General features: G+C 47.6%; 1 protein-coding gene across 1 annotated transcript in view; it reads right to left on the bottom strand.

Moving 5' to 3' along the window:
• The window catches only part of PTGFRN (prostaglandin F2 receptor inhibitor), an 85,419-nt gene that overhangs the window by 10,572 nt on the left and 56,422 nt on the right, over positions 1 to 18,425 (bottom strand). The window contains exons 5-6 of the mRNA XM_023259040.2: positions 11,540 to 11,965; positions 6,251 to 6,670 (exon numbers count right to left, since the gene is read on the bottom strand). Of these exons, the coding sequence (XP_023114808.1) occupies positions 6,251 to 6,670; positions 11,540 to 11,965 (846 nt within the window). The remainder of the gene's footprint in view (positions 1 to 6,250; positions 6,671 to 11,539; positions 11,966 to 18,425) is intronic.

Below are 18,425 nucleotides of genomic sequence, written 5' to 3'. Positions count from 1 at the left end.
TTTTCTCTGACTAGAAACAGAGCTCCACCAAGGGACTTTCTGGAAGTGTCCAGCCCCCTTCTGACAGACCACAAAATGATAATAAAACAGGAAGATCCTCATCATGGATTTAGGTTTCTAAATTTGAACCCGCAAAGGAAGACTTACCAATTTGGACAAATTTCACTTTCGTTTCTTTGTACGTCCAAAGAAAACCCAAAATGCCTTGTAGGTCACAAGTTATGGTTGTCATTTCCCCTAGCGGCTACGGCTGTGGGAACAACGGAGCACTTGTGCTACGGCTCACGATGCAGACAAGGGTCTGGGAAAAGGCCTTCATTGTGATATATTCACAGCGGTGCACTTCCTTCTAATGAAATCAACAACTTGCTGTTATTATGGGTCTTTATGCCAGCCTTGGAAATATTTTTATTATGGTCAATTTCTGTGGTAATGCTGTTTTTGCGAGGGAATTTGGTTAACTTCACAGATGACAGACGTCGGCACAGAGAATGTAAGTGAACAGAGTCACTAGATGTCCCCCGATTCCTAGTCTGCAGAGAGTAAGCACATGGACCACTTAGTTTTTAAATACAAACACCGACAGGACCATGTTCCAACTCCAGCCCCTAAAAAAAAGGTTATAAACAGCAGTGTTTTTGTGAAAGCCCAAACTGTAGGCCACCCGCATGTCCATCAATAGGGTAATGGTTAACTAAATTTTCTAGGAGGTGTAGTCATTAAAGTTGTTATTTACCTAGAATTCGTTTTAACATGAAAAATACGTATCTTATAAGGTTAAGGCGGGAAAGCAGATCATGAAAATGTATATACGGCCTGAAGTCACAGTCATGAAGAAAACACGTAAGAGAAGATTTCTAGGAAGACATACAACACCAATTAACAAGGTCTGGTAGGTTATGGGTAATTCTTTTCCTTTTCTACTCTATCATATTTAAAGTTTTTTTTCTTTTAAGGAGAAGAGCTTTCGTACTATCCTTTTTGAAAGGCCAAAACCTTGAACACCGTAACATTTAATCCATATTTCCCCCTGACACTTTGGGTCAGTGAAATTCATGAGTCAGCAGGGCCCCTTGGGAAACACTGTCCTCGTACCAAGAGGCAAGTACCCCCAAACCAGAGGATAGAAAGGTGGACACCAGGAAGGACCTCTTTGTCATGTGGCTCTTACGGCGTGCTGCTGATTTTTAGGAAGCAAACACTCTTCAATATCAAGTCAGTGCTTGCTGGGAGTCAATCGGGGTGAGGGCACTGTGCTGGAAGGATCTGATGGCAACTTCTCCTAACTCAACTGTGAACTGGCCATGACAACTGCATGGATTAAATACAATAAAAATCTTAGCCAGTCTAAGACCGAAGCCAGTCTTCAACCTTTTATCATTTTATCTGTTGTGCAGAGATTTAAAGAATTGAGAAATAGATTCAATACCCATTCCTCACCCAGGAAGAAAAAGATCTTATGTCTCCCTTGTTTCCCATAACAATTCGAGAGAAACAGCAAATAACAAATGTAAAACAAGATGGAATAAACTCCTATAGAGAGTAAAACAGATACATGAATGAAAGACAAAGACCACATAATCCTCTGAGTATCAATAGATACAGAATAAGTATTTGACAACATTCACCATCTCTCATGGTAAAAACAAACAAACAAAAACAAACAAAAAAAAACACTCACCAAACCAGTAATGAAGGGAAACTTCCCCAACTCAATAAAGGGCATCTATGAAAAACCCACAGTTACAATGATTCTTTTCAACGTTTATTTATTTTTGGGACAGAGAGAGACAGAGCATGAACGGGGGAGGGGCAGAGAGAGAGGGAGACACAGAATCAGAAACAGGCTCCAGGCTCTGAGCCATCAGCCCAGAGCCCGACGCGGGGCTCGAACTCACGGACCGCGAGATCGTGACCTGGCTGAAGTCGGACGCTTAACCGACTGCGCCACCCAGGCGCCCCACAATGATTCTTAATGGTAAAAAACTGCAAACTTTCCCTGTAAGATCAGGAACCACACAAGGATATCCTCTCGTGCCACTACCATTCAACATTGTACTAGAGATGCTAGCCAGGGCAATTAGGCAAGAAGAAGAATTAGAAGGCATTCAGTTTGGAAAGGAAAAATTAAAATTGTCTTTATTCACAGATGCCATTTCATTGTATTTAAAACAGTCCAAGGAATCAACCAAAAAAAAAAAAAAAAAAAAAAACCAATTAAAACCAATAATAAGCCCAACAAGGTTACAGAGTCTGACATCAATATGAAAGGTTGCAGAACCTGACATCGATATACAAAAATCAGTTGTGTTTCTTTCTATACACTTGCAACGAATAAACAGAAAAGGAAATTAAGAGAGCCATCCCAGGGGTGCCTGGGTGGCTCAGTCGGTAGAGCGTCCAACTCTTGATTTTGGCTCAGGTCATGATCTGCTGGTTCGTGGGCTCCTGCTCCATGTCGGACTCTGTGCTGATAGCATGAAACCTGCTTGGGATTCTCTTTCTCCCTTTCTCCCTCTCTCCCTCTCTCCCTCTCTCCTTCCCTCCCTCTAAATAAATAAATAAATAAATAAATAAATAAATAAATAAATAAATAGCAATTCCATTTACAATAGCATCAAAAAATAAAATACTTAGGATAAATTTAATGAAAGAAGTTCAAGATTTGTATGCTGACAACTATAAAACATCACTGACAGAAATTAAAGAAGGCCTAAATAAATAAAAACATGTACCATGTTCATGGATTGGAAGGCAGTACTGTTATATGGCAATACTCTCCAAACTGATCTACAGATTCAACAGAAGTCCTATGAAAGTCCCAGCTGTCATTTTTGCAGACATTAATGGGTGATCCTAAAATTCATATAGATATGCAAGGGACCTAGAAAAGCCAAAACAATCTTGAAAAAGAACAAAGTTGGGAAGGCTTGTATTTCTTGATTTCAAAACTTACCTCACAGCTCAGTAATCAAACAATGTGGTACTGGTATAGGAACAGACATACAAAGCAATGTTATATAACTGAGAGTCTAAAAAAACCCTTAGACTTATGGGTAAATGATTCTTGACAAGTGTGCCAAGACAAGTCAAGGGGGAAAGAAGAGGCTATTCAACAGATGGTGCAAAAACAGCTGGCTCTTCACATGTAACAAGGCAAAACCGAATCCCTTCCCCTGCCACACACAAAAATTAACTAAAATGGATCATAGCCCTAAATGTTAAGAGTTGAAACGTAAAACTGTTAGAAGAAAACAGAACCATAAATCTTGACAACCTTGGATCAGGAAATCGTTACTTGGACAAGACACCAAAAACATAAACAAAAAAAGAAAAAACTAAATTGGACTTCATCAAAATTGAAAGGTTGCATGCTTCGAGGGATACCATCAACAAAGTGAAAAGACTACCCACAGACGGGGAGAAGGTATTTTTAAACAATGTATCTGTGAAGGGGCTCGTATCCAGACCGTATGAAAAACGCAACTAACCAATGATAAAAAGATAAATAACTCAATTTAAAAATGAGTAAACAATCTGAACAGACATTTCTCCAGAGAAGATACACATATGACCAATAACTACACGAAAGGATGCCTAACATCAACAGTCATTGGGGAAATGCAAATTAAAGCCACAATAAAATACTACTTCACACACCCACCAGGTTGGCTCTTCTGGAAAAGATGGAGAATACCAGGGTTGGTGAGGATGCGGAACACTTAGAACCGTCACACATTGCCGGTGGGAATATAAAACTGAGCGGCTGCTTTGGAAAACAAACATGGCAGTTCCTCAGAGTTAAAGAGAGCTACCATATGACCCAGCATCACTCCTCAGTGAGAAATGAACCCTCGTGTCCATCCAAAATCTTGTACGCTAAAGTTTATGCCAGCATGATTCACAGTAGCCAAAGAGTGGAAACAACTTAATGTCCATCAACAGACGAATGGATAAACAAAATGTGGGACGTCCACACAATGGAATACTATTCAGCCACGAAAAGGAATGAAGCAATGGCACATGCCCTAACATGGACGCTTGAAAACATCATGTAAAATGAAAGAAGCCAGGCACAAATGTCCACATATGTGATTCAATTTATGTGAAATGTCCAGAGGAGGCAACTCTACAGAGACAGAAAGATCAGTGGCTGCGGGGGGCTGGGGGTGGGGGCGGGGAGTACTAATGAGTCGAGTTTCTTTCTGGAGCGATGAAAAATTCCGGAAGAGATTGTGGACAGTTGCACAACTCTGTGAATATACTAAAAACTACTCAATTGTACAGTTCACATGGGTGACTTTTCCAATGTGTTAACTGTAATTCAATAAAGCTATTATTAAAAAAACAAACAAGCAAATACACAACAAAAGAAACTTGTGCTCTCTGCTCTTTCCAAATCTCAGGGTTTAAATCAGTATTTCCTCTTCAGTAACCTAAAGGTTAACGGATTAGAAGATGCCAGAAGACAATTTTTTTAAGTTTTTTTTAAATTTATTTTGAGAGAGTGACAGAGAGAGAGAATGAATCCCAAGTAGGCTCCATACTGTCAGCTATCAACACAGCGTCTGATGTCAACACAGGGCTCAAACTCAGGAACCATGAGATCATGACGTGAGCCAAAATCAAGAGTCGGATGCTTAACCAAGTGAGCCACCCAGGTGCCCCAAGATAATTTCATTATAGTATTAAAGTTTATGTTAATACAAAATAATACTAAAAAAAAAAAACTTTAACAGAAAAAAATAAACTTTAAGGTCTAGTTTACTTTTAATATAAAAGGTAATCATTTAATTCAACAAATATCTCATATTCACTATGCTGATTCAATTAACACTTGAATTTTTACAGGTGAGTATAAATGTACACGTTCAAAAATTTCTCCCTGGGATCCATGGGAGATTGACTGAAAACATTCAACATTAAACTCACAAATGATGATCGTTCACCTTGATATCCTAAACAAAACTGGGGATCAAAAACTTTTAACTGACCTACCTACCAAAATGCACACACATAGGCAGAGATTTCAGAAGAGCTTCATGAATTACACAGATGAAAAAGAAACATTTCTCTATGTATCCATGCCATTAAAAAAAAAAAAAAAAGTGGACCTTTCCACCTTACAGGCATAAAAACATTCTACTTAACCAAAGATAAAATCAAGTCGGAAATAGATACAAAAATGCCCTTGTTTTAACTGATCTTCCCATACATGAACACCACCAATAACTATTCCTAACGAACTGGTGACAGGTACATTCATTCATCCATACCACCACAGCTCTGGTAACTCAATTAACTGACGGGAAATCTTTCTCCAGTCCCAAAGCAAGGGGAGGCATAAGGTCAGAAGCTCACCCCCTACGGGGAAATACTGCTCTGTAAGTTGGACCAAAACTAGTGCCCATCACCTTCAGTCCTGGGGACCCCTAAAGACCCACTAAAGAGTGAAAGCTATGGGGCTGGATGCCACGGGGGTCTTGGCTCTGAACCTTGCACTTCTGGCAAGCCATTTACAACCCCTCTGGGGGTTCAGCTCCCTCTTCTCTTTGTACTCCACCGTGTTCTCTAAAGGTTCTAAAATAGCTGAGTTTGGGTTCATCTATTTAAAAAAAAAAAAAGGTAGTTTTTACACACAAAAACTGATACACGAATGTTCACAAGGATTATTCGCAATGGTCCAGGAACTAGAAAACACCCGAATGGCCACAAGCTGATAAACAAACAAAACGTCGTGTCTCTGCACACTGGAGTATTATTCAGCCATAAAAATGGATGAATTACTGATACCTGCTACAACATGGATATCCTTGAGGACACTGTTTAACAATTAAGAATACAGGCAAACAAAAAACAGAAAACCCTAAGTTAAGGTGGAAAAAAAAAAAAGACATGAAGACCATATATTATATTCCATTAACGTAAAGTGTCCAGAACGGGTACGTTTATAGAGACAGAAAGAAGGGGAGTGCTTGCTGGGAGGCTAGGGATTGAAGGGTGTCAGCAGAGGGGTGCAGGATTTCTGCAGGCGTATGAGGAAAATGTTCTCCAATCGACTGTGGTGATGGCTGCACAACTGTGACTGTCCTCAAAGCCACTGAATTATGCCCTCTGAATGGGTAAACTGTATGGCACGTGAATCACACCTCAATAAAGAAAGCCATTTAAAAAAAAAAAGTAAGCCACTGGATCAAGATCCTAGGGTCTCTCTGGTTCAGTGTGAGGTTCAACAGGGCTCCCTACTCACCAGCAGTCTGGAAGTCGATCTCAATAGGGTTGGACAGACTGGTTGCTGCTTCTCGCCACAGGCTGCCCCGGACAGGAGACCAGGCTGTCACCACGCAGCGGTACAGCCCCGCATCCGACACCTGAGTCTGGTACATTCGATAGCGAAACTCATCTTCCTGCACCTTCTCGAGCACAACGCCATCCACCCGCGAGGCGTCTGTCCAGTTCTCCAGCTTCACCACGGAATCCTGGTCCAGGGAGATGATGTACTTGGTTTCATTGGGGCTGGAGAGGTCCCCAACAGGCTTCTCAGCGGTGATGAGGACAGAGTACCGCGGCGACTTAATATTCTTGGAAGACACTTTGCACGTCATCTCAAATGTATTTCCTGCGGCAAAGAAAGGCTTTGGCTGCCTTGCCTTCACCACAAGCACGGAATCTGGAACGAAGCACCAGAAAGAGGTGATTTCCAACAGGCCTGGTTAAAATGGACGTATGTCTGAGTGCACAATGACGGGGGAGTTGGAATTTACGTGCAAACTGCCGCACGACAGCACTTAAGAAAATCCGGAAACCCGGAAAGAAAACCACACGGATCTGGAAGCAGGCTACAGGCCACCATGCTGGATGAAGCAGAAGAGTCTGGAACGATTTGGTGGGCGTGAGGGAATCTGGGAGACTTGCGGTGCCCTCAAGGACAGGAGGCAGAGCTCACGCTTAGAGGACGGGAGGAGACGTGGTTGAACCCACCACCCAAGGGGGACTCTAGGCCACGCCAGTTGCCTGCCCTCCCCTGAGGTTCTGCTGGGTGAGGGAGAGTCCGCTGGGAGGAGTGGAGCAAGGGAGAAATGGGTTCTTTCTGTTTCATCATACGATGCTCTCGGTCAGAATGGGGTTATTACTCAAGTGACTGGAACACTAGTCCTTCCCACAGAGACACTGTTTTAACATTTTGGGCGAGTGTCCATGGCTACACCAACTTTACGTTTAAGCACGTTACTCCCTGCTTCTCTGTGAAAACAGAAATCCCTAAGCATATACACATTAGGAGTCATCTATATTATGACAGCTCAATGTCAGGCACGCGGAAGGTACTTCAGTATTGGTTGAGTGGATGAATAAATGAATTAAACATATTCTTTTTATCCTTTAATAAGATTATTAATTCTATAATCTGCCTAGCTAGAAACTGAAATTTTTATATTGGGTTTTTGCAGGAGCACCAAACCTATTAGGCAGAACACGTGTGTTATATAGTGTCTGTCCAGTGTCACCGGTTCCTGAGGTCCCACGGAGCCACCTACATTCTTTCTTGGTTCTCCCATGAGTTTGGTAATCCACTGATTAATTACCCAAGTACTTAGAGCCTCCCATAATCCAGGTACTGGCGATAAACAAAGAATGCCTTATATGCTAGCAGAGGAAGAGGAACAAAATAAATAAAATATACAGTATGGTTAGCGGGGGATAATGTGTGAGAAAATGAAGACGAGCCAGCAAAGGAGGCGGAGAAGGAAGAGCTGTGAGGGAGGAGGGAAGCCTAGGGAGGACACTGTCCCAAAGCCAAGGGAAGACCAGAGAGGATGGCGTCCCACGGCCAAGGAAAAACCAAAGTACTTCTGGGAGGAGGGAATGATCACCGGCACTAAATCCTAAGTCAAGTAGGACAGCCAACAAGTGGATTGTGCAGTATGTCAATCACTAGCGATCTTAACATGAGGACCGGGGACAAAAGCCTGATCAGGGCAGGTGCCAGAAGGAACAGGAAAAAAGGAACTGGAGACACCCAGTACAGACAAATCAAATGCTTTGGCTATAAAACGAAAGAGGGGCGCCTGGGTGGCTCAGTCGGTTAAGCGTCAGACTTCAGCTCAGGTCGCGATCTCGCGATCTCGGTCCGTGAGTTCGAGCCCCGCGTCGGGCTCTGGGCTGATGGCTCAGAGCCTGGAGCCTGCTTCTGATTCTGTGTCTCCCTCTATCTCTGCCCCTCCCCCATTCATGCTCTGTCTCTCTGTCCCAAAAATAAATAAACGTTGAAAAAAAAACGAAAGAAAGAGCAGTGAGTGGGGGCCAAGGGGCTTGGGGAACGGAAAGATGGAGGGTGAAGTGAGATCAAAATTACTCTATAGGGGCACCTGGGTGACACAGTTAAGCATTTAACTCTTGATTTCGGCTCAGGTCATGATCTCACAGTTCGTGGGTTCAAGCCCCAGAGTCAGGCTCCACACTAAGGATGGAGCCTGCTTGGGATTCATTCTCTCTCTCTCTCTCTCTCTCTCTCTCTGTCTCTCTCTGCCCCTCCCCTGCACCTGCACATGCACATGCATGCATGCTCTCTCTCAAAATAAATACATAAGCTTAAAAAAAATTCCTTTAAAGGGACCTCTGGGTGTCTCAGTTGGTTGAGCATCCCACTTCAGCTCAGGTCACGATCTCATGGTTCGTGAGTTCAAGCCCCACGTGAAGCTTTGTGCTGACAGCGTGGAGCCTGCTTCGGAACTTGTCTCCCTCTCTCTCTGCTCCCCCCCCTCACCCCTACCGCCACTCTCAAAAATAAATATTAAAAAAGGTACTTCATAAAATACAAAAGTAAAAATCAAGGGGTCTAACAGTACATTTATAGGTCAACAGGAAAGGGCTGGAAATTGTAATAATGTTGACAACAGAAGAGGGGGGGAGCCACATGCCTGACCGGTGGGAGAAGCTGCCCTTTGCTAGGACCTGGGCTGGGGGCGGGCGTGGGGAGATTCTCCTCTGATGGTTTCTGCTTCTTTAGGCAAAGAGAAAGCAGGGCAAACAGCTGAGGGTAAGGCTGGGAGAGGAGGATTGCAGAGAAGGTGGTATGCAATAATCACTGTGGAGAGGAGGGAAGTGAACAGATTAGGGAAATGCAGAATGATCGCCAGGCAGCGTTGAGAGCTCCGTTGCCATAAAGGATCCGAGATTTTAAAGAGAAGCCAGCCCACACGTTTAAATGTTTCTGTCCAATGACAAATGCAGGTAGGGGGGAGAGCAGGCGGCTTTGAACTGGCCCATGCAAAACCAGAGCAGGGCAAAAGGGAGCTCAGCGTGCAAGGGGGCGGTGACGGCTGGCTGGGAATCTAAGCGAGGTGACTGCACATCTCCCCTCTCCTTTCTACCCCCGGACATACCTCAGAATGAAAGCAAGGGCTATTAAAAAATGGGCAGGGGCACCTGGGTGGCTCAGTCTGTGAAGTGTCCGACCTCAGCTCAGGTCATGATCTCACAGTCCGTGAGTTTGAGCCCCGCGTCAGGCTCTGTGCTGACAGCTCGGAGCCTGGAGCCTGCTTCGGATTCTGTGTCTCCCTCTCTCTCTGCCCCTCCCCTGCTTATGCTCTCTCTCTGTCTCAAAATTAAAAAAAAAAAAAAGATGACACAGGGCAACAGGTGTAGACTGGACTGCCCTTGACAAGTGGTGCTATGACAGGAGAGAGAAATGAAGGCCAGCACATACAAGGTCATGGACTGCCGGTCCGGTAGGATTAAAGGGCTGATTCGGGAGTACTGGAGGGGGTGGTGGGAAGAAACGGAAGGTGTGTTTATTGAACAGAATGCCTGGAATGGAGGGCGCGGAAGGTTTTTGGTGATCACAACTCAGATGGTCTAGTGTAGGGTGTGAAAGTGGGAGGAAATGACCAAGCCACACAGAGGACACGATGACTCGGGAGGAGGGCAGGGGACTGAGACAGAAAAGTTTATCTTCACCAGGCTTTTCCACCCTGGCCACATAGGAGAAGTGGCTTGGTAGCATTTAAAAATTCCAAAGCCCAGGGGCGCCTGGGTGGCGCAGTCGGTTAAGCGTCCGACTTCAGCCAGGTCACGATCTCGCGGTCCGGGAGTTCGAGCCCCGCGTCAGGCTCTGGGCTGATGGCTCAGAGCCTGGAGCCTGTTTCCGATTCTGTGTCTCCCTCTCTCTCTGCCCCTCCCCCGTTCATGCTCTGTCTCTCTCTGTCCCAAAAATAAATAAAAACGTTGAAAAAAAAAAAAAATTCCAAAGCCCAGACTGCATATACCCTCAGGCCAATTAAGACAGGACCCCTTGGGGGACTTAAGTATCAGGGTATTTTTTTTTTTTAATGTTTATTTATTTTTGACAAAGAGAGAGAAAGAGACAGAGACAGAGCATGAGTGGGGGAGGCGCAGAGAGAGGGAGACAGAATCCGAAGCAGGTTCCAGGCTCCAAGCTGTCAGCACAGACAGCGGGGCTCGAACTCACGGACCGCGAGATCATGACCTGAGCCGAAGTCGGACGCTTCACCGATTGAGCCACCCAGGCGTCCCAGGCATCAGGGTTTTTTGGAAGCTCCGCGGGTGTTTGCAATGTGCATCCAAAGTGTGGGCCAGCGCTGTACGCAGAGAGAAGCTAGCAAGTCAGTAAGAGGACTGGAGCGTGTGGCCGTGAAACAAAAGTGCCCCCCTTCCCAGAAGGAATGAGGACCAGGAGTCCAGTGAGGGGGTGGCATGAGCTGATGAACAGGCCCTGCTGTAGAAGGAGTGTGGGGAGGAAACCCCTCTACTCAGGAGACCCCAGGGGAAACAGCGGCCTCAGGGGACAGAGCGAGGCTGGTCATGTTTCAGGTGGGAAGAGAAAGGAATGTTCCAAGCTGAGCTTCAGGCAACAGGAGATCCCACGGCGTCTGAGAGGGTCCTGTTTGGGTTCGGGGGGGCGTGTAGTACGGAGGGGGTGGCAACCAGTCAACTGAGGTGTGTCGAAAGGCATGTGGTACGTAACACCTCGGGCACGAGGGGGACCTAGGAAGCCTGGGCTCCCTGCAGTGAAGGACTTGATGAGTCGGGCGTCCCAAGGCAGACAAAATGGCTTCCCCCAAGTTCTTGTCACCTCTCCCCAGAAACAATCTCTCTGAATGGATGACTGACGCCTCAGGGGCAGGTGCAGTGGCCCGTGGCTGCCCTTTCATCTGTGGCACCGCAAACGTGCCTGCATCCAGCAGGAACTCGCAGACACGAACCCACCCGAGACACCCCAGACCACCCAGCAGAGCAAGTGTCAAGGGCAGAGCCCCTCCACACTGCGGGCACCTACGAGATGAGCGTCTACCACCCACCCAGCCCCAGCTCTCTCCCCGGGACTGAGCCTCCTCGAGCATCAGCCTCTTGAAGGGGTTCACGCTGTTGATAAATGCAGTAGTCGCTCGAGTTTGCATTCTCTGGGCTTCCTGGCGGCAAGGGAGCCTGCAGGTGGGCCGGGCACGTAAAAACGCGCAGTGGGATGACCCGGGCCCGAACGAGAAAACGGGCCGTCCCTGAACAAGACTAACGCGCCTACCTTCCGATGCCCAAAATATGTTGACGGGTTTGGAGAAGACGTCCTTGCTCTTGACCCAGCTGTCGTTACGCTGTTTGGTCCACGCGGACACAGCACAGTAATAACTGCCTCGGTCTTCCTCTGTGGTCCTTTGGATTCGGAAACTGAACGTGTCCGTACGCTCCTTAGAAAAAATAAAGTCTCCGTCCTGGGCCCGCTGCTTGCTCCGGTCTCCGTACTTCAGCGTCCAGTCCCCGTTCATGACTGCAAGCAGCTCGCTGGCCACCAGGTCATCGCTGCGCCGGTTCACCCTGTAGTACCAGGACACCGTGAAACGGACGCTGGCCTGCAAGCTCTTCATGTCCACTATGCGGCACTCCAGCTCCGTGAGGTCGTCTGAAAACTCGGGGACCTTAGAAGCATTCAGGTACACCTGATAGTCTGGTTCTGAACGAGAGGGAGAGAGGTAGGGGGAAGGGGCAGGATAAATAAAACCAGACAGCAACATACTAAGAATTAGCAAAAAGAACGAGACAAGCGCTACTCCCGTCCTGACTGTCAAATGCCCATCCTACCGACAACAGTGAAGGGAATCAAAGTCTTTGCGCTGGAGAGGAAGGATCTAGAGTCAGTTCCTGCAAAACTTGCACAACGCTGCCACCCGGGAAACCTCCCAAGGCCAGAAGCCAAATAAATGCCTGTAATCAGAGTCCTGACCTTTCCATAAGCTCAGGGGCTGTGTCAGTTACCCCAGCAGGTCGGTCTTCCGCGAGGGAGCCGAGAGGCTCAGTGCTCATGCTCTACCGAGGTTTTGCCTGGTAAAGCCAGCCTGCCAGGCTGTGCCGACAGAGCTCCAAAGCCCCCAATGGAGCAGCATGGGAACACCCCATCCCAGAGTGCATTCCAGCACTCGAGGCCGATCCCCACCCTGGCCTGGTTCCTGCCACCCTTGGCCAGGCTCCAAAGGCAAGGCCCTCAGGTCACCATTCGTCCTGCAGATTCTCATCCTCACTTTCCTGGTCCTCTGACTTTTTTCCACTCAGTGTGTTCAGTAGTCAGTACAGCCTCCCCACACGACACTGTCTTCGCTGCCCCACGTGACTCTCCCACATAGTTCCCGCACACGGGAGAGCAGAGCGGGCTCTCTTGGGACCACGCCACTTCCCTGCCAGGTGCACGTTCTGCCGGGGGTGGTAGGGAAGCCAGCGCCCTCCTGGCGTCCCCTGACTGCCGTCACAGCCCTCTCACTTTTATTCTCCCCTCGTGTGAAAACCCTCCTTCCTCGGAGGTTCGCTGCACCCATCTCATCCATTTTTACCACTCCACGTTTCTGTCTCTGCTGTCCCCAAGGCCTTCCTCCACACTTGCCAAGGAACTGGCATTAGAACCTCTCTGTGGCCTTCCACCCCCTCCTCGGGTCATTCTCAACGATCTGAGGTTCTCCAGCCCCCACACCGTGTCACACCACTGTGGTCACCTGCTGGCAGTGGCCGTCTCCTCCTGACCGCCCTGCAAACTTCCACTCATCCTTCACTGTACCCTCCTCTGTGTCCGCCTTCAGGGTCCCCAGAGTGTGGCACCCTTTCTCCCTGCTCCCATAAGCCGTGGAGGTACGCTCGTACAGCAGCGTCCCTGTTATTACCGTTGAAGATCTCCTCCCCGAGTGCCAGATACACAGCCTTGTATGCAGCGGGCACTCAATCAATGCGTGCTGCCTGGCTTTTACAGAAAGTCACATTCTTCTCTTGTGGCATATGGTCCGCCAGGAGAAAACTAATTCTCCCTAAAGGGAACTTTCCATCTGCTACGGCGATCTTTATTCCCATCGCCCCAAACAGTTTAGTTTTATTTAACGTTGCTTTTATTGATGACTCATTCAGATTATAAACTGCTGAGGTCAAGGAACTGTTCTGTGATTTACACCTCTAATAAAATGTGTAACATCATGACTTCTCCAAGAATGATTCAGTGGCCAGGAAATGGAAAGAACGCAAAATCCTAACGCCTTCAAATGGCATCTTCACAAGCATTTCATTGCAAGTGAGGGTAGGCCCTGTGGCATATAAAGTTAAACCAAGGAGACCTGGTGCACCAACGGGAGCATGCCGTGCCGCGGGGTGGAGGTTGCGGAAACAGCATGGGCTGCCAGCACGCCACGCTGCCTCCTCATCGGACAGGTGAATGTGCTAGAGTCGCACAGCTGGGGGGTGTCCTGCCTCCTGGGCACAGGGCCGGCACCCCACGCTGCCTTGGCAATGACACCGCCTGTGGAATAAATACCACCCAAATGCCTTTACACCGTCCCGTGCCTAAGACCTTCCCAGATTACCCTACATCCCAGGCTTCAGACCCTTTCCTCCTGGCAGACTTTGCCAGAGCTACCTGAGCGCAGACAGGACAACCAGGTTCCTCTCGCGCGGCAAGGACAGCAGTGGACTGGCTGGGCGCATGGCAAGATCGCACTGCTCTGTCAGGACTGACCTGGAGAGCCACACCAAGAGTGCTCGTGACACGGCAGGAGAAGCCACTGCCATGCACGGATCCCACCCCCATTACGAGCAGAACACGAAGACCCTTCATGTAGTTTCATGTTAACCAGAACAACAAACTGAGGCAGTAAAGGGCAGTGGTGAAGAGCCAGGGATCCGGAGGCAGACCGTTCGAATCCTGGCTTGGCCATCTACTTGCTGTGCACTTGGGCAGACTACTTAACCTCTCTGGTGCCTCACCTATAAAAATAGAGATAGTAGCAGTTACTGGCTCGCAACGCTGCTTGTGAGGACTAAGAGTTAAACTATACAGGCTGCACGCGGCTGGCTCTGTCGGTAGAGCGTGTGACTCTTGATCTCAGGGTTGTAAGTTCGAGCCCCACGTTGGGTATAGAGATCACTTAAAAATAAAATGTTTTTTAATAAAGGAGTTAAAATATACATAAAAGTGCTTTACACTGGTGCCTGGCACGTGTATGCCCATGCACACACACATATACGTATATATACGGACACATGTGCATATTGGCGAACTACCATTCACCATTCCCAGCTCATATCTGAGGAAGCAGAGCTTTAAAGAGGTCAGTCACGTGCCCATACAGCTCCAAAGTGGGATCTGAACCCAGGGCCATATCCTTTCTAACGCCTTTCAAGGACAGCCTCGCCTCCCGGATGAACCACGTTCCGTCTTCGAAACTATTTTCTCACTCCCACTGACTGGCACAATGACCTGTAGCATCACGGAATGTCGTGCCTGGCAACGACACCGGTATGGCACCATCACCAGGAATCTCACCCACAGAGGCAGCTCCCCTCCGCATGCCGTCACCTAAGCCTGGATGACCAGCACCATCCAAATGGCCAAGAAGCAAGCTGTCGGATTTTTCTTCTGTTTCCTTAGCAGTCACCAGCTCTTAAAAATAAGCCCTTCAGGGGGCACCTGGGGGGCTCAGTCGGTTAAGCGTCCGACTTCGGCTCAGGTCATGATCTCACAGTTCATGGGTTCGAGCCCCGCGTCAGGTTCTGTGCTGACAGCTCGGAGCCTGGAGCCTGCTTCAGATTCTGTGTCTCCCTCTTTCTCTCTGCCCTTCCCATTCATGCTCTTTTTCTCTCAAAAATAAACAAACTTAAAAAAAATTTTTTTTAATTTTTTTAAATTAACGTTTTTAATGTTTGTTTATTTTTGAGAGAGAGACAGAGCATGAGTGGGGGAGAAGCAGAGAGAGAGGCAGACACAGAATCCAAAGCAGGCTCCAGGCTCCGAGCTGTCAGCACAGAGCCCGACGCAGGGGTTTGAACCCACGAACCATGAGATCATGACCTGAGTTGAAGTCGGACGCCTGACTGAGCACCCAGGCACCCCCCCCCCAAAATATTTTTTTTAATAAGCCCTTCAGTCCTTGCTGGTTTACTTTCTTTCCCTGAGCATATTACTCCAAAGGCATGCTGAAAATAAAGCTATTAAAATTACCATGAAAGACGGATGGTAGAGAAGCAGTGACATCTGTGGTCAGACCACAAGGCCCCCCCACAGCTCATTCCCTGGATACTGGAACCCAGCTGCTCCCCTGGGTTCCTCCTTAGGCTCAGACCCGAACACCAGCACAGAGCTGGCTTCTAGGCATCTCAGGTGGCTGTGTCCGTGGCATGGCCAGCGTACCACATTTGTACCATCACCTCGCTCCCCACCTGCCTCTGTCAATGCACACGCGCACAAACACGCATGCAAATATATCATGCACACACATGCATGCAGGCACACACATGCACAAGCACATTCACACATGCATGCACACACATACGCACATTCATATATGCACGCATGCTCACATATACAAGCACATTCATATGCTCACACAAAGCACACATTCATACATTACACACACACGTACACATTCATACGCACACGTACACAACTCATACATGCATGGACACACATACGCAAACACGCATTCATACACATACACACTCGTACACACACATGCACACATACATAAGCACACATTCACACACACTTGTACACATGCATGCACACGTATGTAAGCACACATTCATACACACACTCCTACACACACGCACACACATACATAAGCACACGTTCACACACATACACACTCGTACACACACGCATGCACACACATACATAAGCACATGTTCATACACATGCACACTCATACACACACGCACGCACACACATACGCAAGCACACGTTCACAAACACATGCACACCCATACGTAAGCACACACTCATACACACTCGCACATACGCGCGTGTGCACACACAGCTGACTCCCGCTCCAGACTCGGCCAGCTCCTCCTCCTAACTTTCCAATTACTGTTCCTGCTGCCACACCCACCATTCGCTCTCCAGGTCACCTCTGCTCAAGGCGTGTGCCGTGTCCAACTCTCCACTCCGAGGGGCCCTAAGCCTCACACTGCTCCCATTCCAGGACCTGCACACAGTAGGTGCTCTGGAAGTATCTGTGAACAAAAGTGGGAGCCTCATGAACACCTCCCTCATCCCGGCCCTCTCTGCCTCTGGCCGAGACTATTATAAGTAATCAACCCACCTCCAGGCGGACACAGGTATCAGGTCATCTGTACCGTAAACTTCCCATGGCTTTCCTTCTCACCTCCAGGGTGATGGGCACACTCCCCAGCCTGGCACACGAGGCTCTCGTGAGTGTGAGTCTACCCCATTTATCTGGCCTCACCGCCTGCTGCCTTCTTATATCTATTCTACATTCCCCTGGGGTGACACCTGTCCTCATTCCCTGACCTCCTCCCACGCTTCCAGGCTTTCTACCTCCCTTCCTGCCGCTCCCTCTGCCTCGGCACCTGCGACACCTGCTCGGTGGCTGTTGAAGAGACGACTGAACAGACTCCCCCGTTCCACTCCACACCCCACCCCCAAGTGAGTCAGTTTAAACCCGATGAATCCAAACACAGAGAAGGCAGAGCACAGCGGGGCTGCAGCATGTGCACGTCCAGTTCAGCAGGACAGGAGATTCTCGTTGACTGGCTGGTCTCCTTCTCTGTTAAGACTAAATCTTAGGCCCCCCTACTGCAAAGACGAACAAAAACAAGTGGGTGCTCGGCTTGTGAACTTACAAGGCACAGGTTCCAGTGATTTAAAGGATGTTCAAAGGCCATGTGAACTACCCACCAGCCTTTCAGGCCGACTTTGGACTTGGACTCCTGGAGGAGGCATACACGGCCCCTCTATGTCAGAACAGCGGGAGTACAGGTGGGTTCTTCTTTCAGTTTTGTTTTGGCACACGGATAGAAATTTTCCCTTTTTGTTGTTTTGCGATTTTAAACCTTGTTTGTGGAGAACTGTGCCCGTTCCTCGAACTCCATCATGCACATTCGTCTTCTGTATAGCCTTCTCTACTGACCAGAGAACGCCTACTTGGAATTCACCTGTCATACCTCTGCTTCTTGTTCAACAAACCTTCACAGAGACCCAACACCCACCAGGCTCCCTGCTCTCCAAGCCTTTTATCTGAACACTGCCTTGAACTTTGATTATTATTATAGGTATGTCTTATGGACCCTCTGTACGTCGCTTCCCAGGGCCAGAGACCAGCTACCTAATTCCTCCTTCTGTGCCAGGCATGTAGTGCCTTGTACGTAAATGATATTAAACCGTTTGCTGAATTGGAATAAATTTAATATTTTGCATAAAAATGCTCGTTTGTGGCATAAGCATTTCACTACTGATTTATCCTGCTTGATCTCATCAAGAAATCAGCTAAGAATGCAATGGTGGTTATGTTTAAAAACCTGCTTATCAGTTAAGGATGCACACGAAAGTACTTAATGGCAAAATGACATGATGTCTGGGATATGCTTTAAATTCTACCAGAAAAAGTGTGTGTGTCTGTCTGTCTGTCTGTCTGTGGGAGGGAAGAGAGACAAAATACAATTAGCAAACTCCTGGCAATTACTGAAGCTGATGGTTCTTTCCGCTTCTGCGTGAGTTTTTTTTTACATTTATATTCCAAAAAGTTTTAAAAAATTAACAAACAACTCACCCACACTGTAAGCCCTTTCACAGAGACCAGACTAAGCATGACATCATCACTACTATTCTTAGAAACAAGGGTCTGCTCCCTAATCTGGCTCCACGAGGCTCTCTGCTCATATACACACCGCCACCCCTCACCAAAGCTACAGTCTCTAATAGACTCCCCACCCCCTGCCCAAAGAAAGACTTGTTTTTTTCAATATGTCATTGAACTCCCTTGTTACAACTTTCAAACACAATGAGAAGCTGTCACAAGCCTTGGCTCATTTGTTAAAGCAGGTAATTTGTGCCTACTGTGTATAGGGCCTGCACTGGACGTTTTTACACAGATTGCCTCCTTTCCTCGAACAGGAATTACACACATACATAAGCACACGGCATCACA

Source organism: Felis catus, chromosome C1 (genome assembly GCF_018350175.1).
Source record: "Felis catus isolate Fca126 chromosome C1, F.catus_Fca126_mat1.0, whole genome shotgun sequence".
Classification (NCBI taxonomy): domain Eukaryota; kingdom Metazoa; phylum Chordata; class Mammalia; order Carnivora; family Felidae; genus Felis; species Felis catus.
This window is presented reverse-complemented; position numbering and strand designations above follow the sequence as displayed.